Raw genomic sequence first — 19486 nt, 5'->3', positions numbered from 1 at the left:
TAGATCCCCTCAATCTTTCTCTCAAATAGATGCAAGAATCATGGGAAGGGGAGAAAGATCTCAAGCTACAAAAAGTCAACAACAATGGAGGAGTAAAGCTTGAGAAGAGAGGAGGAAGAAGAAGAAGCAAGCAGTAAAAAAACAGGAGAGAGAGGGGGCTTAAAAGGATGCCCCAATTTCTGCCCGTTGGAGTGCTGCGCGCGGGGAAGAAGGGGACCGGTAGTACCGGCCCTTGGTGGCCGGTACTACCGGCCAGAGATGGCAGGAGGCGGCGGAGGAGGCGAGCAGCGGGCAGGGAGGGGGAGGCCGGAGCCTCCGGCCATGGTACCGGCCGGGGTACCGCCGAACCTCCCCATAGCCCTGGAGCTTCACTGTGGCACTCGGCGCCTTAGCGGTACCGCGGGCGGTACCAAGCCCGGAGGCTCCGGCCATGGTGAGGCCGGTGGTACCGCCCGTGCCTCCGGCGGCTGCCCCTCCTCTCCTTTTCCTTTCTTTTACTTTTCTTTCTTTTAAACCCAAATATGAAATGCAAATATCTTGAGATTGGAGAATCCAAACGAGATGAAACCAATTTTGTTGGAAAGAGGTCGACAAGAGCTATCCCTACAAAATATGGAAACTAGCCAGGGATGATTTTCTATAAATTTTAGAGTGAAACCTCAAAATACGAGAAACCGGGAAAATCACCGATATCGAAAACGCAACAAGTGATAAGCCCGAAATCCATTTTCGAAGAACTAGAGCTTGTCATGAGAATAAGCACAAGCTCTAAAACATCACATGGATAATACCCAAATAACAACCAAGAAAGGTGATGCAAGAATGCAAAGGTTTGAGCTCTCTCCGAACGATACGATCGAGTTACTCACTCGAGAGCCCTCTTGATAGTACGGCAACTAAACTATAAACCGGTCTCCAACTACACTATGAGACCGGTGAGAAAGAAACCCTATCAAGAGCAAACCTTAACCTTGCGCATTCCACTTGAGCTTGATGATGATGGTCTTGACCGCAACAAGATGGAACGCCTTTCTTGATTGTGCTTGCTTGACGAAGTCTTGTAGATTGCTCCCCCATAATCCACCATGGGAGAGCTTCTTCTTCGGCGCATCTTCTCAAATTCATGAACACCTTATGGATGGCAAGCTTCAAGCATATGATCTCTTCGAGTTGGCTCATCTTGAACTTGCACTTCATTTCTTCATTCTTCATCATGTTGATGTCTTGAGATAACTTGAGGGCTCACTTCATCTTCATCTTCAAGACATACTTGACACTTGATATCCTTCATCAATTTCTTCTTATTGCAACCTTGAAGCCAACATATGGTTCAAGCATTGCCTATGGACAACTACTACAAATATAACTCAATGCAAACATTAGTCCATAGGGATTGTCATTAATTACCAAAACCACACATGGGGGCTCCATGCACTTTCAAAGAGGAGTCCATTATCTGTTGTCTATGTTGTCCCGGTATGGATGTCTAAGTTGAGAATAATCAAAAGCGAGAAATCCAAAATGCGAGCTTTCTCCTTAGACCTTTGTACAGGCGGCATGGAGGTACCCCTTTGTGACACTTGGTTAAAACATGTGTATTGCGATGATCCCGGTAGTCCAAGCTAATTAGGACAAGGTGCGGGCACTATTAGTATACTATGCATGAGGCTTGCAACTTGTAAGATATAATTTACATGATACATATGCTTTATTACTACCGTTGACAAAATTGTTTCTTGTTTTCAAAATAAAAGCTCTAGCACAAATATAGCAATCGATGCTTTCCTCTGCGAAGGACCTTTCTTTTACTTTTATGTTGAGTCAGTTCACCTATTTCTCTCCACCTCAAGAAGCAAACACTTGTGTGAACTGTGCATTGATTCCTACATACTTGCATATTGCACTTGTTATATTACTCTATGTTGACAATTATCCATGAGATATACATGTTATAAGTTGAAAGCAACCGCTGAAACTTAATCTTCCTTTGTGTTGCTTCAATACCTTTACTTTGATTTATTGCTTTATGAGTTAACTCTTATGTAAGACTTATTGATGCTTGTCTTGAAGTACTATTCATGAAAAGTCTTTGCTTTATGATTCAGTTGTTTACTCATGTCATTACCATTGTTTTGATCGCTGCATTCATTACATATGTTTACAATTGTATGATCAAGGTTATGATGGCATGTCACTCCAGAAATTATCTTTGTTATCGTTTACCTGCTCGGGACGAGCAGGAACTAAGCTTGGGGATGCTGATACGTCTCCGACGTATCGATAATTTCTTATGTTCCATGCCACATTATTGATGATATCTACATGTTTTATACACATTATATGTCGTATTTATGCATTTTCCGGCACTAACCTATTAACGAGATGCCGAAGAGCCAGTTGCTGTTTTCTGCTGTTTTTGGTTTCAGAAATCCTACAAAGAAAATATTCTCGGAACTGGACGAAATCAACGCCTAGGGTCCTATTTTTGCACGAAGCTTCCAGAAGACCGAGGGGGAAAGGAAGTGGGGCCACGAGGCGCCGACACAACAGGGCGGCGCGGGCCAGCCCTTGGCCGCGCGGCCCTGGCGTGTGGGGCCCTCGTGTGGCCCCCCGCGTTGCCCTTCCGCCTACTTAAAGCCTTCATCGCGACACCCCCAGTACCGAGAGCCACGATACGGAAAACCTTACTGAGACGCCGCTGCCGCCAATCCCATCTCGGGGGATTCTAGAGATCACCTCCGGCACCCTGCCGGAGAGGGGAATCATCTCCCGGAGGACTCTTCACCGCCATGGTCGCCTCCGGAGTGATGAGTGAGTAGTTCACCCCTGGACTATGGGTCCATAGCAGTAGCTAGATGGTTGTTTTCTCCTCATGTGCTTCATTGTCGGATCTTGTGAGCTGCCTAACATGATCAAGATCATCTATCTGTAATTCTATATGTTGTGTTTGTCGGGATCCGATGGATAGAGAATACTATGTTATGTTGATTATCAATCTATTACCTATGTGTTGTTTATGATCTTGCATGCTCTCCGTTATTAGTAGAGGCTCTGGCCAAGTTTTTACTCTTAACTCCAAGAGGGAGTATTTATGCTCGATAGTGGGTTCATGCCTCCATTAAATCTGGGAGAGTGATAGAAAGTTCTAAGGTTGTGGATGTGCTGTTGCCACTAGGGACAAAACATTGATGCTATGTCCGAGAATGTAGTTATTGATTACATTACGCACCATACTTAATGCAATTGTCTCGTTGTTTTGCAACTTAATACCGGAAGGGGTTCGGATGATAACCTGAAGGTGGACTTTTTAGGCATAGATGCATGCTGGATAGCGGTCTATGTACTTTGTCGTAATGCCCAATTAAATCTCACAATATTCATCATATCATGTATGTGCATTGTCATGCCCTCTTTATTTGTCAATTGCCCGACTGTAATTTGTTCACCCAACATGCTGTTTATCTTATGGGAGAGACACCTCTAGTGAACTGTCGACCCCGGTCCATTCTTTTACATCGAATACAATCTACTGCAATACTTGTTCTTTACTGTTTTCTGCAAACAATCATCATCCACACTATACATCTAATCCTTTGTTACAGCAAGCCGGTGAGATTGACAACCTCACTGTTTCGTTGGGGCAAAGTACTTTGGTTGTGTTGTGCGAGTTCCACGTTGGCGCCGGAATCCCTGGTGTTGCGCCGCACTACATCTCGCCGCCATCAACCTTCAACGTGCTTCTTGGCTCCTCCTGGTTCGATAAACCTTGGTTTCTTTCTGAGGGAAAACTTGCCGCCGTACGCATCACACCTTCCTCTTGGGGTTCCCAACGGACGCGTGCTGTACGCGTATCAGTCCTTTGACCAGATCTGGGAGGATTTCGAACTCAGAGCGGTAGTACCGCTTCCCAGAAGCGGTAGTACCGCTTAGGCCAAATCTGGACATAACGGTTGGATTTGGAGGAGCCTATTTAAGGGCTCCTTCTTCCCCAACACGATTTTATCTCTTCCCTCTCTCTCTCCTCCATTGTTGCTGAGCTTAATTCTTGAGGATCTCCCTCCCCATCCAACCAATCTTGCCCAAACTTTGAGGAAGGGTGGAGGAGACCCCGATCTATAGTTCTACCAAGAGAGATTTCACCAATACTAGCTATTCCTTAGTGGATCTTGGTGGTAGGGTTCCTTAGTGGAGCATTGGAGAAGAGTTCCTTTGGTGGAGCCTTGGAGGAGCTTCTTGGTGGAGCCTTGGAGGAGCTTCTTGGTGGAGCATTTGTGGTGACCCGGCATACCACTGCATGGTGTAGTATGCAAGTCTGATATAACACCAAGGAAACACCGTTCCACTAGTATTATATCGCTCAGAGTGGTACAACAGAAACATATGTGGGTCCAAGGCATGTCTATAGAATTACATACATTGACTCTGTTACATAAGATCATCACAGCCTCCTACTTTACAATGAGGTAAAACTGCAAATCAACTCCAGAAGAACGACTCGTAGTCTAGTCTTATCGCGAACTCTATTTGTAGAGTATTTAACTAGCTATTGAGGCTATGAATAGATTCTAGCTAAATAGGAGCTAGGTTTAGGAAACTAGTTCCTTTCTATTGCTAAGCTAGGTTTTATCCTTCTTGGATGTGGTGGTTGTCTCTTCTGACAGGTTCCTGTCCCTTGAAGTAGTTGTTGATTCCTTGGTCTTCGAGTTGCACTGTAGATCCTCCTTTGATGCCTCCATATCTAAGCAGGGGATTTAAGAGTGGGATGAGTACGAGCGTACTCAACAAGTTCATTATAGGAAAGAGGTGTTTAATGCACTAGCTACGGCATTAGACAGAAAGTCTAATACCAATGGAGGTTTTCATAACCATTTCTTCAAAAGGTTGCTTTTATTCGGAAGAACTATGTCCGTCGGCCTTCACCGGTTTACTAGAACTTCATGGAGCTCCTTTCCGGCCGCGTTCGCAGCTTCCATATCCCGGAACAGGGAGTGACAGGTCACGGTTCTTTACACTCGCAGAGGTGTGTTGCTTTACCCATAAGAGATCTTAACCTTGGTGCCAACCGGGCAATTTCCCCGTCCACACTTCCTATGGTGTGAGGCCCGGTATAAGGTCTAGCCAATCATGTTCCTCCGCTACCTCGAACACCCACCCGTTGTTGCATGCCCCGACCCTGGGTCCACGCCGGTCCCATTATTCCCATATATTTCAGGGTGGACCCCGACCACGACAACAATGCTTGGCTCTACCATACACTCCTACGCCGGTAGCTGCAACCCATCATAGACCGCAATACCGTGGGGACTTAAGGCTTCCCCAACCTACCGCTTGTTCTTCGGGCGACAAGTGTCTACGGACAATGCCGTGGGGACTTAAGGCTTCCCCAGCCTACCGCTCGCCCCCGACAGATACAAGTGTCTACGGTAAAGCGCATCCGTTGATGAACGAGAGGTGGAAACACTTTTGACTACTCCGTCCCACTCCGGATCTTATGGTTAACACGGGTATTACGGCACAAGAATCACTGACGACATTTGTTGTTTAATCCTAGATGGATATAAACCCTTGCAATGGAACCTCCACCATATCAACACAATCCATGGTTCCATTGCCCACCACATAGTCATATTCATAGTTATGAAAGTAGTGGTTTTGGTTTTTATGTAATAGTGATAACCATAGTACTTTGCAAGTAATTTGATAAAGATAATCAAATGACATGAGCAAGCGATGAACTTGCCTTTCTTGACTGCAAGATTATGCAGGCAAGGTCTTCGTTACGCAATAACCCCAAATTCTGAAATAGCATCATCGTCCGGTAAGGGCGATGTTTAAAAGATTGGCAAGGATGCAATAATGCATAAGTATGAGATGCAATCGCTCTAAGCGTGACTTAACCCCGATGATTTAGGATTAGTGAATTGAAATGATTTGTTTAGGGTGTGTTGCACTTTTAGATTGGTTCACAAACAAGGTTCTTATTCAGGTGTGATTACATGGTATCATGAACAGGTGTTGCAGTATATAATAACAATAATATTAATAGCACACGACTATAACATTTGGTATAATCCTAACATGTAATGAATAGTGGTTGGTTTTAGCACTACATGGCATGGTTAATGATTAATTATCATATACTTCAAAAGAATAACTTTTGAAGAACATGTTCTTTAATAAAGAACAAGTATGATAATTAGGGTTGTGGGGTTCTATGGTTTACTATGGTTTCTATCGCTTCGGAGTAAGTAGTAGATGGATCCCAACAAAGTTGGATTCATCAACACCTAGGGCTTGTAAGGTTGAGTTAAGCCTAGGCATCCTAAGCAATTATTCATACAAGGTTGCTATCAGGATTGGTTCATCTTGCTGGTGATAGCTAGCTAGAGTTAATAGGTCCTTATAAGCAGGGTTGATGATGATTCCTTATTTTCTTCAAAAGAATAACCTTTGAAGAACATACTTCTTAAGTAATAAGAAGTATATCAATTAGGGTTGAGGGGGTATAGGTTTTACTATTGGATCTATTAAGTAAGGAATAATGGTTTCCTAAATAGGATGGTGGATGAGTATCCAACACTAATAGGGTTTAGTGGAATATGGTTATGTAATGCTCAAGATTTGGCATGGTTGCTCCTAAGGTTCATCACATTGGTGTGATGCTAAGCATGGATAACTAAGCTTGGTGTCTCAGAAGATAGGATCTAGGGTTGGTCCTATTTGATCAGCTAAGCATGAACACATGTAATACCAATTTATTAGAGATGGGTCTCTTATTATTTTATGAAGACATGGCAAGTATTTGATTGCTTCTATGGATCTATGAATGTCAATAAAATATCATGATCATATATTCTAACCTAAGGTTTAGGTTTAGAAGCAATTTAGGGTTCACATGTAATAATGGAGTTAGGGTTCTAATTGGATTTAGGGTTTTAGGGTTTCATATGAAATTATGAAACTAATATTTTATGTATAATGGAACTAGGGTTTCTTGATTACCATTTAATTCTTAGGTTAATAACTTCATTATAAAGTTGAAGTTATTAATAACTTTGGAATAAAAATAATATTGAATTTGGCATTTTATTATTTTTAAGGATTTTAATAATTAAGGTAAGTATTAATCAGGGTTTAAATCCTTCTAATAAGGATTTAACAAAATAACAAATCAAGAAAACTAGTTTTAATGTTTTCTTTAATTTTTAATTGGTTTTTTATTTAATTTAGAAAAATTCTAATTATTGAATTTTTAATTCAATTAAGAATAAAAGAAAAGGCTTAATTAATAATGGTTAAACAATTAATTTTTTAAAAAAATAAAAATTTCATATTATATTTTTATTGTGTAGAGTTTATTTTTATGAACATTCTGATATCTCATTTTTATTTTTCTGAGTCAGAATGAATTTTATATGTATTTTCAAAGTTTCAGACATTTAATAGTATTTTAAATAGACAAAATCACTAAGTGTACCCGATATAATACCAGTTACACACACAGACAGGTGGGGTCTAGTTGACACGTAGGCTGCCACGGAAGCAATGACTGGTCAACTATTTTGACCAAGTCAAGGGTGACGTTACCCGCCGGAATGCTGACATCAGCACGCCGGTGCACGGAGGCGACGCCGATTTAAGGCCATCGGCGAGATTCCACTTATGGTGTTCGATTCAGCGTTGCTAGGGGAATCTAGTGATGGTCATGGTTTTAGGAAATAGTCACCGGAGCTTGCTCCGGTGAACTATTCCGCGGCGGCCAACTCCGGCGAAGTGCCCATATGGAGCTAGGGTGCATGATAGGAAGTGAATAAAGGCTCAATCGATGCGCATACTCACCCTGGTTTGTTCGAGATGGTCAGCGGAGGCAGTGATGGCCGGAGACGAGCTCACTGTCGTGAATTCCGGCGGGCTGCTGCAGAGGAATTCGATGAAATACTCCTAGCTGAGATCACCCCAGACCAATTCCTCTCGCACAGATGCTCAGCATGGTCGAGCGCATCTCCACGGCCACTTAGTAGACGCCGGGATGGCTTCAAGCGACGGCGACGGTTGGTGACCTAGGAGCTAGGGTTTCGGATTTTTGAGAAAAAGAATCAGAGAGAAAGGGAAACGAGGGTTAGGGTTTCATCCGTGGTATTTATACGCCCCCCTCGCAGTCGTCGGTGTTCGTGGAGTCAACGATGACGGCCGGGACGTGGAGCTCCGTCGTCGCGGTGGCGTCCAGGCGTGCGAAGCGAAGACGAAGACGGTGTCTTCCTCTCCGTGCGTGGGATTAGACGAAGAGGTATTCTGGGCTGGGCCGTTTTGCTGGCGTGGGCTGCTCCATGGGCTTCTGTTGGGTGCGTGGCCGTCCAGGTAAGCTCCTCTCCTTTTATTTCTTTTTCCTGATTTCTTTTTCTTGTTTTCATTTCTTATTTGAATTCTCTTTTCTTTTGCGGGTTTCTGGTTTATCTGGTTTCTAATATAACAGATATATTATTCCCAGTAGCATTTTATAGTTAAATCATTTTATTAGTATATCTATAGTTGTATTGTAATATTTCTTAACTTTAGATATGTGTGTTAATGAATATCATTTTATCCTCTCTTAATTTTTTTGGAATTCATGATAGTTGCTAATACTTAAAACTACTTTTGATAATAGATGATATTGTCACTTTGTTTGATTAGCAAGAACTAATTCATAATTTGTGATCTTAGTACTTAGTGTCTTATTTTATAATATGATCTCAGGGTTGCTATTTCATGTGTGATTCCTTTCCTAGATATTTTTAGAATTGAATAGAGTTTATTCTATGGCTAATAGTATTGTTTTCTTGGACCTTGATGTGAAGTGACTAGGATCAATTCTATTCTTCTTATGCAATTATTCATCATTAATATGAAACATATCATGATGGTGTATTCATGATTTATTATTATATCTTGAGTTGCTTTCCAAGGATATGGTTATGAACACCATCCTTGGAGTTGGTATCCAGGATTTAGTATTAGGACTATTTTATGTTCACCAAGTGAAGCATATACATGTTTGGGATATGGTTTAAGGGTTTTACTTGTGTTCATCAAGTAATACTTAATTTAGTTTGAGATAGGGCCTAGGTTCTATATGTGTCTTAACACCATACTATTGGCTAGGGTTACTCTTCCTCACCACTCGTAGGATGATTCAATCCAAGATCATTTAGATTGATATATGGCTGAATTTCAAAAGGGTTGTTACTATTCAGTTGTTTCTCTAATTAACATATTGGAGATAGTTTAGAGTTGCTAGTAGTTCCCCTATGATTTTATGTGCTGGATTATATCTTCTTAACCAACTAAGGTTTAATTGGTAATTATCTATCCAAAGCATAGTCATGATTATACATGATTAACTTGTTCCTAGTATCTCTACCTCAAGTTCTTAGGGTTTATGATCATTACTCAATTTATAATGATCAAGGTTTTGGCTTCCTAGGGATCTCTCATTAAATGGGTTCTCACTTCCATGATCAAGCATTGTCTAGATCAATCAAGGTATAGCACTTCTAATTTACCTTCTTGTATGGGACTACTATGATTGTCTCTTTAGTTTATATTCCAGGAGAATGCCTGAGATATTATGTTAGGGTTTTACTTAATCAATGATGATATTATCATCTGGGTATATGAATAGTTCTCTCCCTCAAACTCAAGTGTTGCCTCAACTAACTTGAGTGTAACACCATAACTTGAGCTCTCTTATATAGAACTGATTATTCTAGGGTTTATGGTGTACTCACAATATTTCAATAGGTATCTAGGCTAAGACTTCACTTGACTATCTTGGTTATCTCACCCCTCCAAATGGAAATGGTTTACAACCAATGCTTTAGTTCAATGGTTATCCTTCATTCTTAAATAAGTAAAGCTTGGATTTATATGAATGGTCTCTCTCATTTGGGAAGGTCTTTAATACTATCCTGAGGTTAGGCTCCATAGAGGTTGATGTGATCATCACTATCTATGTTTAACATAAATGGTTTCTCTCCCTAGGGATTGTCTTGAATAACATCCTAGGATTTCCTCTTAAGGATGATGATTTGAATACTTGAATGTATATCCAAGGTTTAGCTCCAAGGTTTATCATTGATCCTCTAATAAGTAACATAGAACTCTCACTTCTCTAGGTTTGATGTATATTAATATGTAGTAGAGAGGAATATATATTCCTAGAGTTTATCTCCTTGGCTTGTTTCCAAGAATGCAGTAAAATGGTTACCATGAGGTTCATGGTGGGATCAAGGATTAGTTTAAGAACATAGAGAAGATAAGTCAAGAATGGTTTCTCCATTTTATTGTTACTTGGTTTGTAATTGAGCAGATGTTCTTATGTTATGGCAAGGATTACCATATTATGAGCTGTTGTAAGATCAAGCAATTGATCCTTGATTAATATGCTATTGTGTTGGTTTTAATTCCATTTGATCTAACCCCTTAGATCAAATCATCTCTACCCAAAACAAGGTTTTAACAAAGTCACGTTGAGGTTTATAGCGCTTGACTTGATGCGCTACTTCAATTCCACCAAGGTCAAGTGAAACTTTAGTTACTGTGACTGTTTTACTTTAAAGCGCGAAAATTCCCCAGATTTTCTTTGCATGAATGCAATGCACACAACTGTTTCCTCTATTTTTGTAACCCCAATACCTGGGATATTACAGCATTGGAAGAGTTCCTTTGGTGGAGCATTGGAGATGGGTTCCTATGGTGGAGCATTGGAGATGTGCAGCTATGGAGTCTAGCTTGGTGATGTACTAGCTCCATAGGGTGTTGGGAGCATCCTTGTGTGTGGAGCTCGCCCCAACCTTGTGAAGGAATCACCGCCTCGACCGGTGCCTTAGTGGAAGAGGGAGAGCACCTTCGTGGAGCTCTCTCGGGGAATAAGGTGAGGCCTTCCTTCGTGGTGTGGCCGTCTAGTCTCTTGTGTGAGACTAGCACCTCCTCAACGCAGACGTACTTCCTTTAGTGGAAGGAACTGCGGGAAACAAACCTCGACTCGCCTCGCGCCCCGGTTGTCTCGCTCCTTACTCTCATTATCTTGTTGATTCCTTTACTTGTTGCACTTGTCCGATATTCATTGTAGGATCACCCCTATTGCTAAAGTTCACACCTTTACCTTCCGTTGCCTAAAAATTGAAAAAGACTAAAACTTGTCGTAGCGCCATTCACCCCCCCCCTCTTGTTCGCTATGATCCATTCAGTAGTGATTTGTTGGGAGCCTCCGATTAAGTTGTGGATGTGTGCCTCAACCTTTGTGTAAGGCCCGGTTTCCGCCTCGAAGGAAATCCCTTAGTGGAACCGTGACCTATGCCTTTGTGGCGAGGGTCACCGGAGATTTAGGTGAGGCGCCTTCGTGGCGTTCGGTGTGTGGTGTGAGTACCGCATCTTGGGGTGAGGCCTTTGTGGCGTTGGTGTGCATCGAGCAACCACACCTCAAGGTGAGCCTCTTGTGGCGTTCGGGAGCACTAAGCCACCGCACCTCTCCAACGGAGATTAGCACTCGCAAGAGTGTGAACTTCGGGATAAATCTTCGTCTCCCGCGTGCCTCCGTTATCTCTATACCCGAGCTTTTTTACTTATGCACTTTACCTTGTGATAGCCATCGTGCTTGAAGTTATATATATATCTTGCTATCACATAAGTTGCTTGCATTGCTTAGCATCAATTGTTGGTGCACATAGGTGAACCATTGCTTAGAATAAGTTGTTGGTGCACATAGGTGAACCATAGTTTATAGGCTTTGGGCTTGACAAAGTAAACGCTAGTTTAATTCCGCATTTGTTAAGCCCATCTCGTAAAAGTTTTAAATCGCCTATTCACCCCCCCCCCCCCTCTAGGCGACATCTGTGTCCTTTCACCTATGTACTGATGCACGACCAGAGCTTAGTCATACCAACATGATGTACCTTATATAAATACAAAGTGTTTAGGAGAATAGCCTAACATATAGGCACGACCGTTGGGGCTCATCAACAAAGCACGTGCAAATATAATCATCCGCGCCAACATTGATGCCTCCTATAGAAAAACACAACAAATGATATAGAAGGTAGAAAATACCTAAGATATTATTGTTCTTCATGGCCTATAGAACCAGCCAAGTAAACAACAATGCTAACCACATCCTCAATTCATCCACACTAATGAGATCTAGCCTCAAATATACCTTGCAACACAAAATGGGACAAAAGAGTCTAGATGAGAACTAGTTTACAACAAATAATACTAACCTAGGGTTTGAGGATTATGTATCGTCATTGCCACCGTCGAGGATGAGGAATGCGTCACAATCATATAGGAGATAGTTGTCCATGTCATCATTGCCACGGTGATGGTTGCCATTGGAGGGAGACGAGATGGTGAGAGAAGTGTAGAGGACACCGTGAGCGAGAGTGGACGGTGAGGGAAATAAATTGTGTGTTATCCGGAAGGGACACATCATATAGTTTCAGACTGTGAAACTATACACTAATTTTTTTTATGAAAAAAAGGAAGTTGAAACCCCTGCCTCCCTGAAAATAATTTATGTAGGTGCTATGTTATTATAAGGGATTTACTAGTTCTTAGCTAGATGAGAACTAACTTCATGCTCAATCAAGTTTAATACCATTTGATTTGTATCGTGATTCGTTAGTCGATTAAGAAGTAGTCACACCCTTATTATAATAATGACCTTCAGAAATGCCAAATAATCAAAACATCCAAGTAAGTTGCAACAAAAATTTGAGAACATTAGTTCTCAGTCGACTAAGAAGTAGTCACACCCTTATTATAATAATGACCTTCAGAAATGCCAAATAATCAAAACATCCAAATTACCACACCCAGGTATAAAAACAGCTTACTCGAAATTTCAAAGCAAATTGATGGTAGAGCCCATGACACATAACAAGGGGTGAGAAAAAAATCAGATTGAGGATTGTGGTCGCGCCAAGAAACCAACAAAATCGCACTTAAGGGAAAATCAAAGAAAAAATCTGAGCTGAATGAAACACCAGCCACAAACCATGATGAGTGGATGGATTTTGATTGGAGACCGATTCCCCTGTCATCCTATTCTCCAAAGCCTTTTATCCCGTCCAGTTCCGCATCTCTCTTCTCCCCCCTTCTCTCTCTCAGAAGACATCCTCACTTGCAGCTGCTCGAATAATTAGATAGCATCAATGGCCTCCACCGCGAGCTTCTTGGCCACCCTGGCCAGCTCCACCGCCACAGCCAGCCTGAGCGCCACGCCTGTCAGTGGCGGCAGCAGCAAGGTCAGGTTCCTGCCGGCGACGGCGCAGAGGCGGCGCGCGGTGGTGCTGCGGGCGGCGGTATCCGGCGCGGAGAAAGAGAAGGCGAAGCCGTCCGAGTCCGGCGACAAGGGCGGTAAGGACGCGCGCGTGGTGCAGGTACACAGCGCAGAGGAGCTGGACAGCGCGCTGCAGGCGGCCAAGAACCGTCTGGTGGTGGTTGAGTTCGCGGCGAGCCACAGCGTGAACAGCAGCCGCATCTACCCGTGCATGGTGGAGCTGAGCCGCACCTGCGGCGACGTGGACTTCCTGCTGGTGATGGGCGACGAGTCGGATGCGACGCGGGAGCTGTGCCAGCGGGAGGGCATCACCCAGGTGCCGCACTTCTCCTTCTACAAGGGCACCGAGAAGGTGCACGAGGAGGAAGGGATCGGGCCTGACCAGCTGGCCGGCGACGTGCTCTACTACGGCGACAACCACGCCGCCGTGGTGCAGCTGCACAACCGGGCGGACGTGGAGGCGCTGATGGCGGAGAACAGCGGCGAGGACGGGAAGCTGCTGGTGCTCGACGTCGGGCTCAAGCACTGCGGGCCGTGCGTCAAGGTGTACCCAACCGTGGTGAAGCTGTCGCGGACCATGGCGGACACCGCCGTGTTCGCGCGCATGAACGGCGACGAGAACGACGCCTGCATGGAGTTCCTCAAGGACATGGAGGTCGTGGAGGTGCCCACCTTCCTCTTCATCAGGGACAACAAGATCGTCGGCCGGTACGTTGGCTCCGGCAAGGGGGAGCTCATCGGAGAGATCCTCAGATACCAGGGCGTCAGGGTCACATACTGAACAAAAGCCCCACAGCGAGGAGCGAGCCACCTGCGATTATTTATCTACCATACTTTTGAATTTGGCCAAAGGAAAGGAGTGCACATTGTACACTCATGTTATTGCAGCATCAATCGATGCTACGTACTCCACTAGATAATTAGACACTGCTCTATGTTTATCCGGGATTGGCCAGTCATGTACGATTATAGCAGTAGCAGAATTTTTGTGTCAAGTTACAACTTCACAATTATTTACTGTGATAATCGAGCGTTGTCTTGCTACAGTTACGGTATGAGAATTTAAGTCCTGTTTTTATTCCATGTTTTGGTAAGAATTAATCATTTCATGTAAATTCATATTTTTGTGAGACACGAACTATTGCTCACTCGAAACTAAAGGGTATAGAAACTAGAAAGATCTGAGATTCGCTTGTATTTTCTACAGTATTTCTGAATTGTGAAATTGTTCTGATGACTGGAGGCCAACAAGTCCCATGAACTACTTTTTATCTTTGCAAATGCCGTGCAGCAGAAACTACAGGCATCACAAGAAAAGAACACAAAAGAAATATAAGACACCGAAGTTCACCAAACATCTGTCTAAGACTCAACTAGGAAGCGTGGCAGACGTCGACTTTCCCAGGAGAAACTTACGCCGCAAATACAAAATATCTGTGGCATCTGCATCTTGTCCCACCTTTCACACTTTCACAGTAACAAACAAATGTTGATTTCCCTTCCAGATCTACCATTGTAGGTGTAATAACCAAAACTTGGCAGAGGTAAACAGTGATGTTATCCACTACAGATTTTCTTCGTCTTCGCTTACATTCCTAGGTGGCGAGCATTAGCATCATTAGATTATCAGCAAGGATGAAGTCCTAACAGCTCTTGCAGTTCCCAGAAGCAACTTGTAGCTATTGGGCTAAATTTCTAATTACAGAAAGCAGTTCCCAGAAGCAACTTGTAGCTATTGCTCTTCCTCGCCCTCTGCCTCTTCCTCTTCCTCTTCTTCACCTGCTGCCCACCAAGCAAGAAGGCCCAGACCATCCCCATTAATACTCCCCTGCAAAAAAGAATACAAAGGACAAAATTCACAAGATTTAGAGAGAAAAAAAATCAATTTGAGGCATACAAACATGTCATGCGTTGACAGCAGAAGGGTATTAAAGCACAGGCAAAACCTGATTTTGCAAGCCTTATTTGGAAAATACTTCAGACAAGGGACATACTTGCAATACAGATATCTAGATTTTCATGAAAAACAGTCCAGAAGTAGTAATTCTGAAGACATATAAGTTAGGGGGTGCAGAAGGGTTGTTCAGCCCGTTGAATCACTGGACCTCCCAATACGCTTTTGGCACCATTGCATACTAGAAGCAGCTCATAAAATACTGTGGTGAAAGGAACAAGAAACCAGGCTCACATCTTCGGCTCCTTCCAGTGTGGCATTTATACATCCAGTTCCCACAAATTATACTTGGGAGGATGGCCATGGGGAGTACCGCGCTCATAGGCACAGGCAGTGGCGGAGCTTCAAAGAAATTGATGGGCGGGCCAAGTTAAGAGGCGAACTATTTTTCTTCTAAATCATATCACTTCACTAGATATTAGTTAGTATAAGTGGTTTGTTGTTGTTCCAATTGAGGCAAGGGTTGTGCTGCAGGACCTTCCTCAACTTCACTTATTTCATCTCCGTTTTCTTATGAAAACAAAATCAATTCTTTTTCTTTTTTCCGAATGGCCTTTCTCACGGATGATGTTTGATGGCTGTTACAATTTGTAAAATGTAAAGATCGAATTGAGTGAACTGAGTAGCTTAAAATGCGAGGAAAGAAAGAAAATTAGGTGGGAAAGGAAATTAGAGATCAGAAGGAGTACTATTTGTTGGATCGATAGACCTGCCGCCCTGCCGGCCGGTGCGGTCGTGCCCCGTGCATCCGGCAACCCCCTTCCCTCCGGGCCTTGCTGGGGGTGGTGGCTGCGTGCCGTGCTGCTGCTTGTTCGCTTCTAAACCTAGCGACGAGCGGCCGGGCCATGCGCGTCTAGGAGAGTTCAGAGGAGAAGAGCGCATCGCGTTCAGGAGAGATCGGGAGTCACGGACTCACGGTGGAGTGGGGGTCAGGAGTTCGTGGGCTGGGCCAGTAATACACATACATGAATACACTTTGACGAAATATCTGGGCGGGCCATGGCCCAGTTTGGCCCTAACGAAGCTCCGCCAGTGGGCACAGGTAATGTTTTGCACAAGCATTGTATCTGGTTGTGCCAACCCAAAATATCCAAAGGGGTTAAGTGCTCTGAGAATAGATCAGGATGGTGATCCAACTTAAAGTTGTGACGAGATATTTGCCTAAACAGAATGAGCATTTTACGGGTCCAACTTGGAAGTCACTAGTCATATGTACATATTAGTCATATACAAGAACAATTATGAATATGAACATATCTAAACTATGCATGCGTATCACAATACATATACAAGAACACATACATTGATCTGCATTGGAGCAAATGGCTTGTCATCCTCATTTTGCTCAACTGGTATTGGTGGGTACTTTATGCTAGATACCAAAAACCGTATCTGCATAGAAATTTGCAATGATCATAACGATTTTGTAGTCAGTGCATGTGAAAAGTGATTTCTTTGAATAAAAAATAATACAAAGTACCTCATCATCTATATCAAGATAAAGTTCATCACCATTTGTCTTCCATATCCACCTGCCATCTTCCCCCCTGGAAGATATAAAGAAGAAATGAGATGTACAGAGAATAAATAACAGATTGCTTTGTTCCTTAAAAAAACAGATTGCTATGCAGAAAATACTTTCCTCTGAGTCATGAGTCAGGAAAAAGGAAAAAAAGATTATTCGCATGATAAGCTATAAACTACTGGTATTTAAAATAACAGTGCAGATATCCCTGCACAGATCATTATTTTATGTGTCTCTGTTATGTTGTTCCTGACTCTGATTGAGTTAGGATAGTTTTTTTTAATAAATAACTTGGCTGAAGCACATAGTAAACGTGCGCAAAAAAAGAATAGTTGAAATGATAATCTATGAGTTAAAATCTAAATCTTCAATATAATCTATGTGATAAATAAAACACCTCAATATTCATCAAATGATACTAGGGGTTTTGTACTGCAACAACAAAATAACACAAAGAGCAGTGACTTACCTCTCTGTGCCACATTGCATCAAGTGTGCTGGAATGCATATATCGCTGAAAAAGTCAAGTGAAACTGGAGAAGGAAAACAGTATAGCAGTTAAAACCAACGTTGTGCGACTTCTCTGGTGACACAACTTACATGACGATATAACATTATAATCTTAACAATTTCCTGAACATGAAGTGGTCAATTAAATCTTAACATCTTTGTAGACATGAAGTACCAATAGGCAACATTGTAGAGAGGAAGAAACAGGCTGAGCAGAATCAGTTAAATGTACATGCTTATCAAAAATAAAAATCAAAGAATCAACAATGAGATACTAAGCTCATTTTTTTCTTTCATGCAGCAGAACTACCCTCCAGACAGTGTGCTAAACTAGATTTTAACATTTCACTGCTCCAAACAATATAGCATGCTTATTGCTCCTAAAGCATTTGTGAATTTTCATTTCAGCTTTACGTCTCTACGTCGGGCCCAAAATATGACAGGCATGCCAGCAAACAGTATTTTAAAAAAGTGTGGAGGAGTATGGCAACAGACTTTCTGAATTGTGGTACATAAACGTGAAAATGTAATGAAAGCCGCCCAACGTGCCCTGAATAATCATTTCAACCAGAATTCATAATAAAAATATAAATAGCATGATAGAGAATGCCCATAATTTTGATATTCTAATAAGACATTAGAATGAATATAATATGGTATTGAAAATATGCAGGAATTCCCGCATTGCGCGATGTTAGAAATCTAAAGATTTGAATCATAAGTACTAAAACAGTCATGGATGATTCAAACAAAGGGCTATAAAAGATTGGCCAAAAGACAGTGAGAAAATAACTGAGCCACCTTGTAAACCTTTATCATCATATCCACTGATCTTCCCAACAAGAATCTCTCCGGTAAACGGCCTGAACATCAACAACCTAAAGGAAACCTATCCAAAATGGAGAAAATAAAGGAAATCTAAGAATGATTTGTAAAACATATGAAGCCTCAAAGTAAAAGAACTTCGTCTTGGCACACATTTTGTAGTCTGTACTCTGTAGTACCAGCTATATCAGAAGGGCATAGTAAAAGTGTGGCATACTATTCATATCGAGTTACACAGTAATAACTTATAAAGATGCTATAAGATCTTGGCATCAAAATAACCAATTAAATTACCCACAACAAAACAATCAATTAAATGAGTGCAAATAGTGGGAACTACTACTTTTTTAACTGTATTTGTTCAGAACTGCTGCTAGAACTTAGAGTGTATCAACCCAAAAGTTTCAGCAACTACGTAAGCACAGCAATCAAATGCTAAGCACTACCAGGAAAGGCTTCCATGTAATTTCATGAAGACGTTGCACAAAAAAAAAAAATACTAAACATGCATTCAACTCAGCTATGCAAATTAAAGAGCATGCAATGGCAACATAGTCACCCTTTCACAGTACAGAGCTTACAAGCATATTGAAAAAGCATATTAATACACAAAAGTAGTACTAAATAGTAACATCCCACGGCCTTGACAAACAAAAAATGGATGACAAAAGTGCAGCACACATTACTTTATATGTGGAGCAGCCCTCTCCTGGAAAGATGAATCCACCTTCGACGCCGATGATGTCGTAGACAGACACACAGAGCCCAAGATTTGCAACCACCTACAGTAAAAGTCCAGAGACGGATTATAGCACATACAATTAAGGACCAGCAAGTTGAACAGGTCTCCAGTACTGTGAATAAAATCTTGCCGCGTACTTAATGATAATGAGACCGACTTCGCTCTACCTTATCCAGGAAGAGCCTCTCAAGCTCGGCCTTGATGGCGTCGACGAGGGGGCGACTCAGCAAGGCTGGCGGCATTGGCAGGTCGTGCTCAATCTGGCTCAGAACGAACATCCTGCCTGCTACGCTGAACTGGTGAACTTCGGGGTTCGTCAGCGGGAGACGAGCGGCGGCGAGCTCGGGGGACAGCGGCGTCCTGGCGAGGTCGGGGAGGATCTTGTGCTGTCCAAAGCGAGGAAGAGATCGGGGGAGGAACTGGGCCGGCGCGGGTCGAAGAGGACTCCGTCGGCGGGGTGGCGGCGGGGGGCGCGAGGAGGGGGAGAGGGCGGCGGCTGTGTGTGTGAGGATCTGAAGTCCTTCAGTATTTGTTTCCCCTATCTCTAGATCAGATCAACGGCGCGGATGACTCCATACCGTTTCAGCTGTACACCAATACTCCTAATCTCCT

The 19486-nt window shown here is 42.7% G+C and overlaps 2 protein-coding genes across 3 annotated transcripts; one reads left to right on the top strand and one right to left on the bottom strand.

The window, feature by feature from the left end:
• The first annotated feature begins 13091 nt into the window (after window positions 1-13091).
• LOC124673894 (thioredoxin-like protein CDSP32, chloroplastic) lies at window positions 13092-14396 on the top strand. The gene has a single exon (XM_047209943.1). It carries the CDS (start codon window positions 13191-13193, stop codon window positions 14097-14099), a length of 909 nt encoding a protein of 302 aa, XP_047065899.1. The 5' UTR covers window positions 13092-13190; the 3' UTR covers window positions 14100-14396.
• Window positions 14397-14742: 346 nt separating this feature from the next.
• LOC124678062 (DNA-directed RNA polymerase III subunit RPC8-like) lies at window positions 14743-19272 on the bottom strand. Of its 2 annotated transcripts, XM_047213999.1 has the most exons (8): window positions 19042-19272; window positions 18819-18914; window positions 18109-18196; window positions 17267-17330; window positions 16753-16819; window positions 16575-16664; window positions 15034-15146; window positions 14743-15003 (listed from the first exon to the last, which is right to left on the bottom strand). In XM_047213999.1, the coding sequence occupies exons 1-7, from the start codon at window positions 19150-19152 to the stop codon at window positions 15051-15053; spliced, it is 612 nt and encodes a 203-aa protein (XP_047069955.1). In that variant the 5' UTR covers window positions 19153-19272; the 3' UTR covers window positions 14743-15003; window positions 15034-15050. The 2 variants fall into 2 exon arrangements, with proteins under 2 accessions (XP_047069955.1, XP_047069954.1); XM_047213998.1 differs by having other exon boundaries at window positions 14743-15146.
• Between the last annotated feature and the right edge of the window lie 214 nt (window positions 19273-19486).

The sequence above is a fragment of the Lolium rigidum genome, chromosome 7, assembly GCF_022539505.1.
Source record: "Lolium rigidum isolate FL_2022 chromosome 7, APGP_CSIRO_Lrig_0.1, whole genome shotgun sequence".
NCBI classification, from domain to species: Eukaryota; Viridiplantae; Streptophyta; class Magnoliopsida; order Poales; family Poaceae; genus Lolium; species Lolium rigidum.
The sequence above is the reverse complement of the archived record's forward strand: the minus strand, read 5'-3'. Positions and strand labels throughout refer to the sequence as shown.

Coding starts and splice junctions, on each gene's coding strand:
- LOC124678062 (XM_047213998.1), bottom strand. CDS start 19,152: ATGTTCGTTCTGAGCCAGATTGAGCACGACCTGCCAATGCCGCCAGCC. Junction 17,331..18,108: donor TGATGATAAAGGTTTACAAG/GTGGCTCAGTTA, acceptor TTCCTTCTCCAG/TTTCACTTGACTTTTTCAGC. Junction 16,665..16,752: donor ATCTTGATATAGATGATGAG/GTACTTTGTATT, acceptor ATTTCTATGCAG/ATACGGTTTTTGGTATCTAG.
- LOC124673894 (XM_047209943.1), top strand. CDS start 13,191: ATGGCCTCCACCGCGAGCTTCTTGGCCACCCTGGCCAGCTCCACCGCC.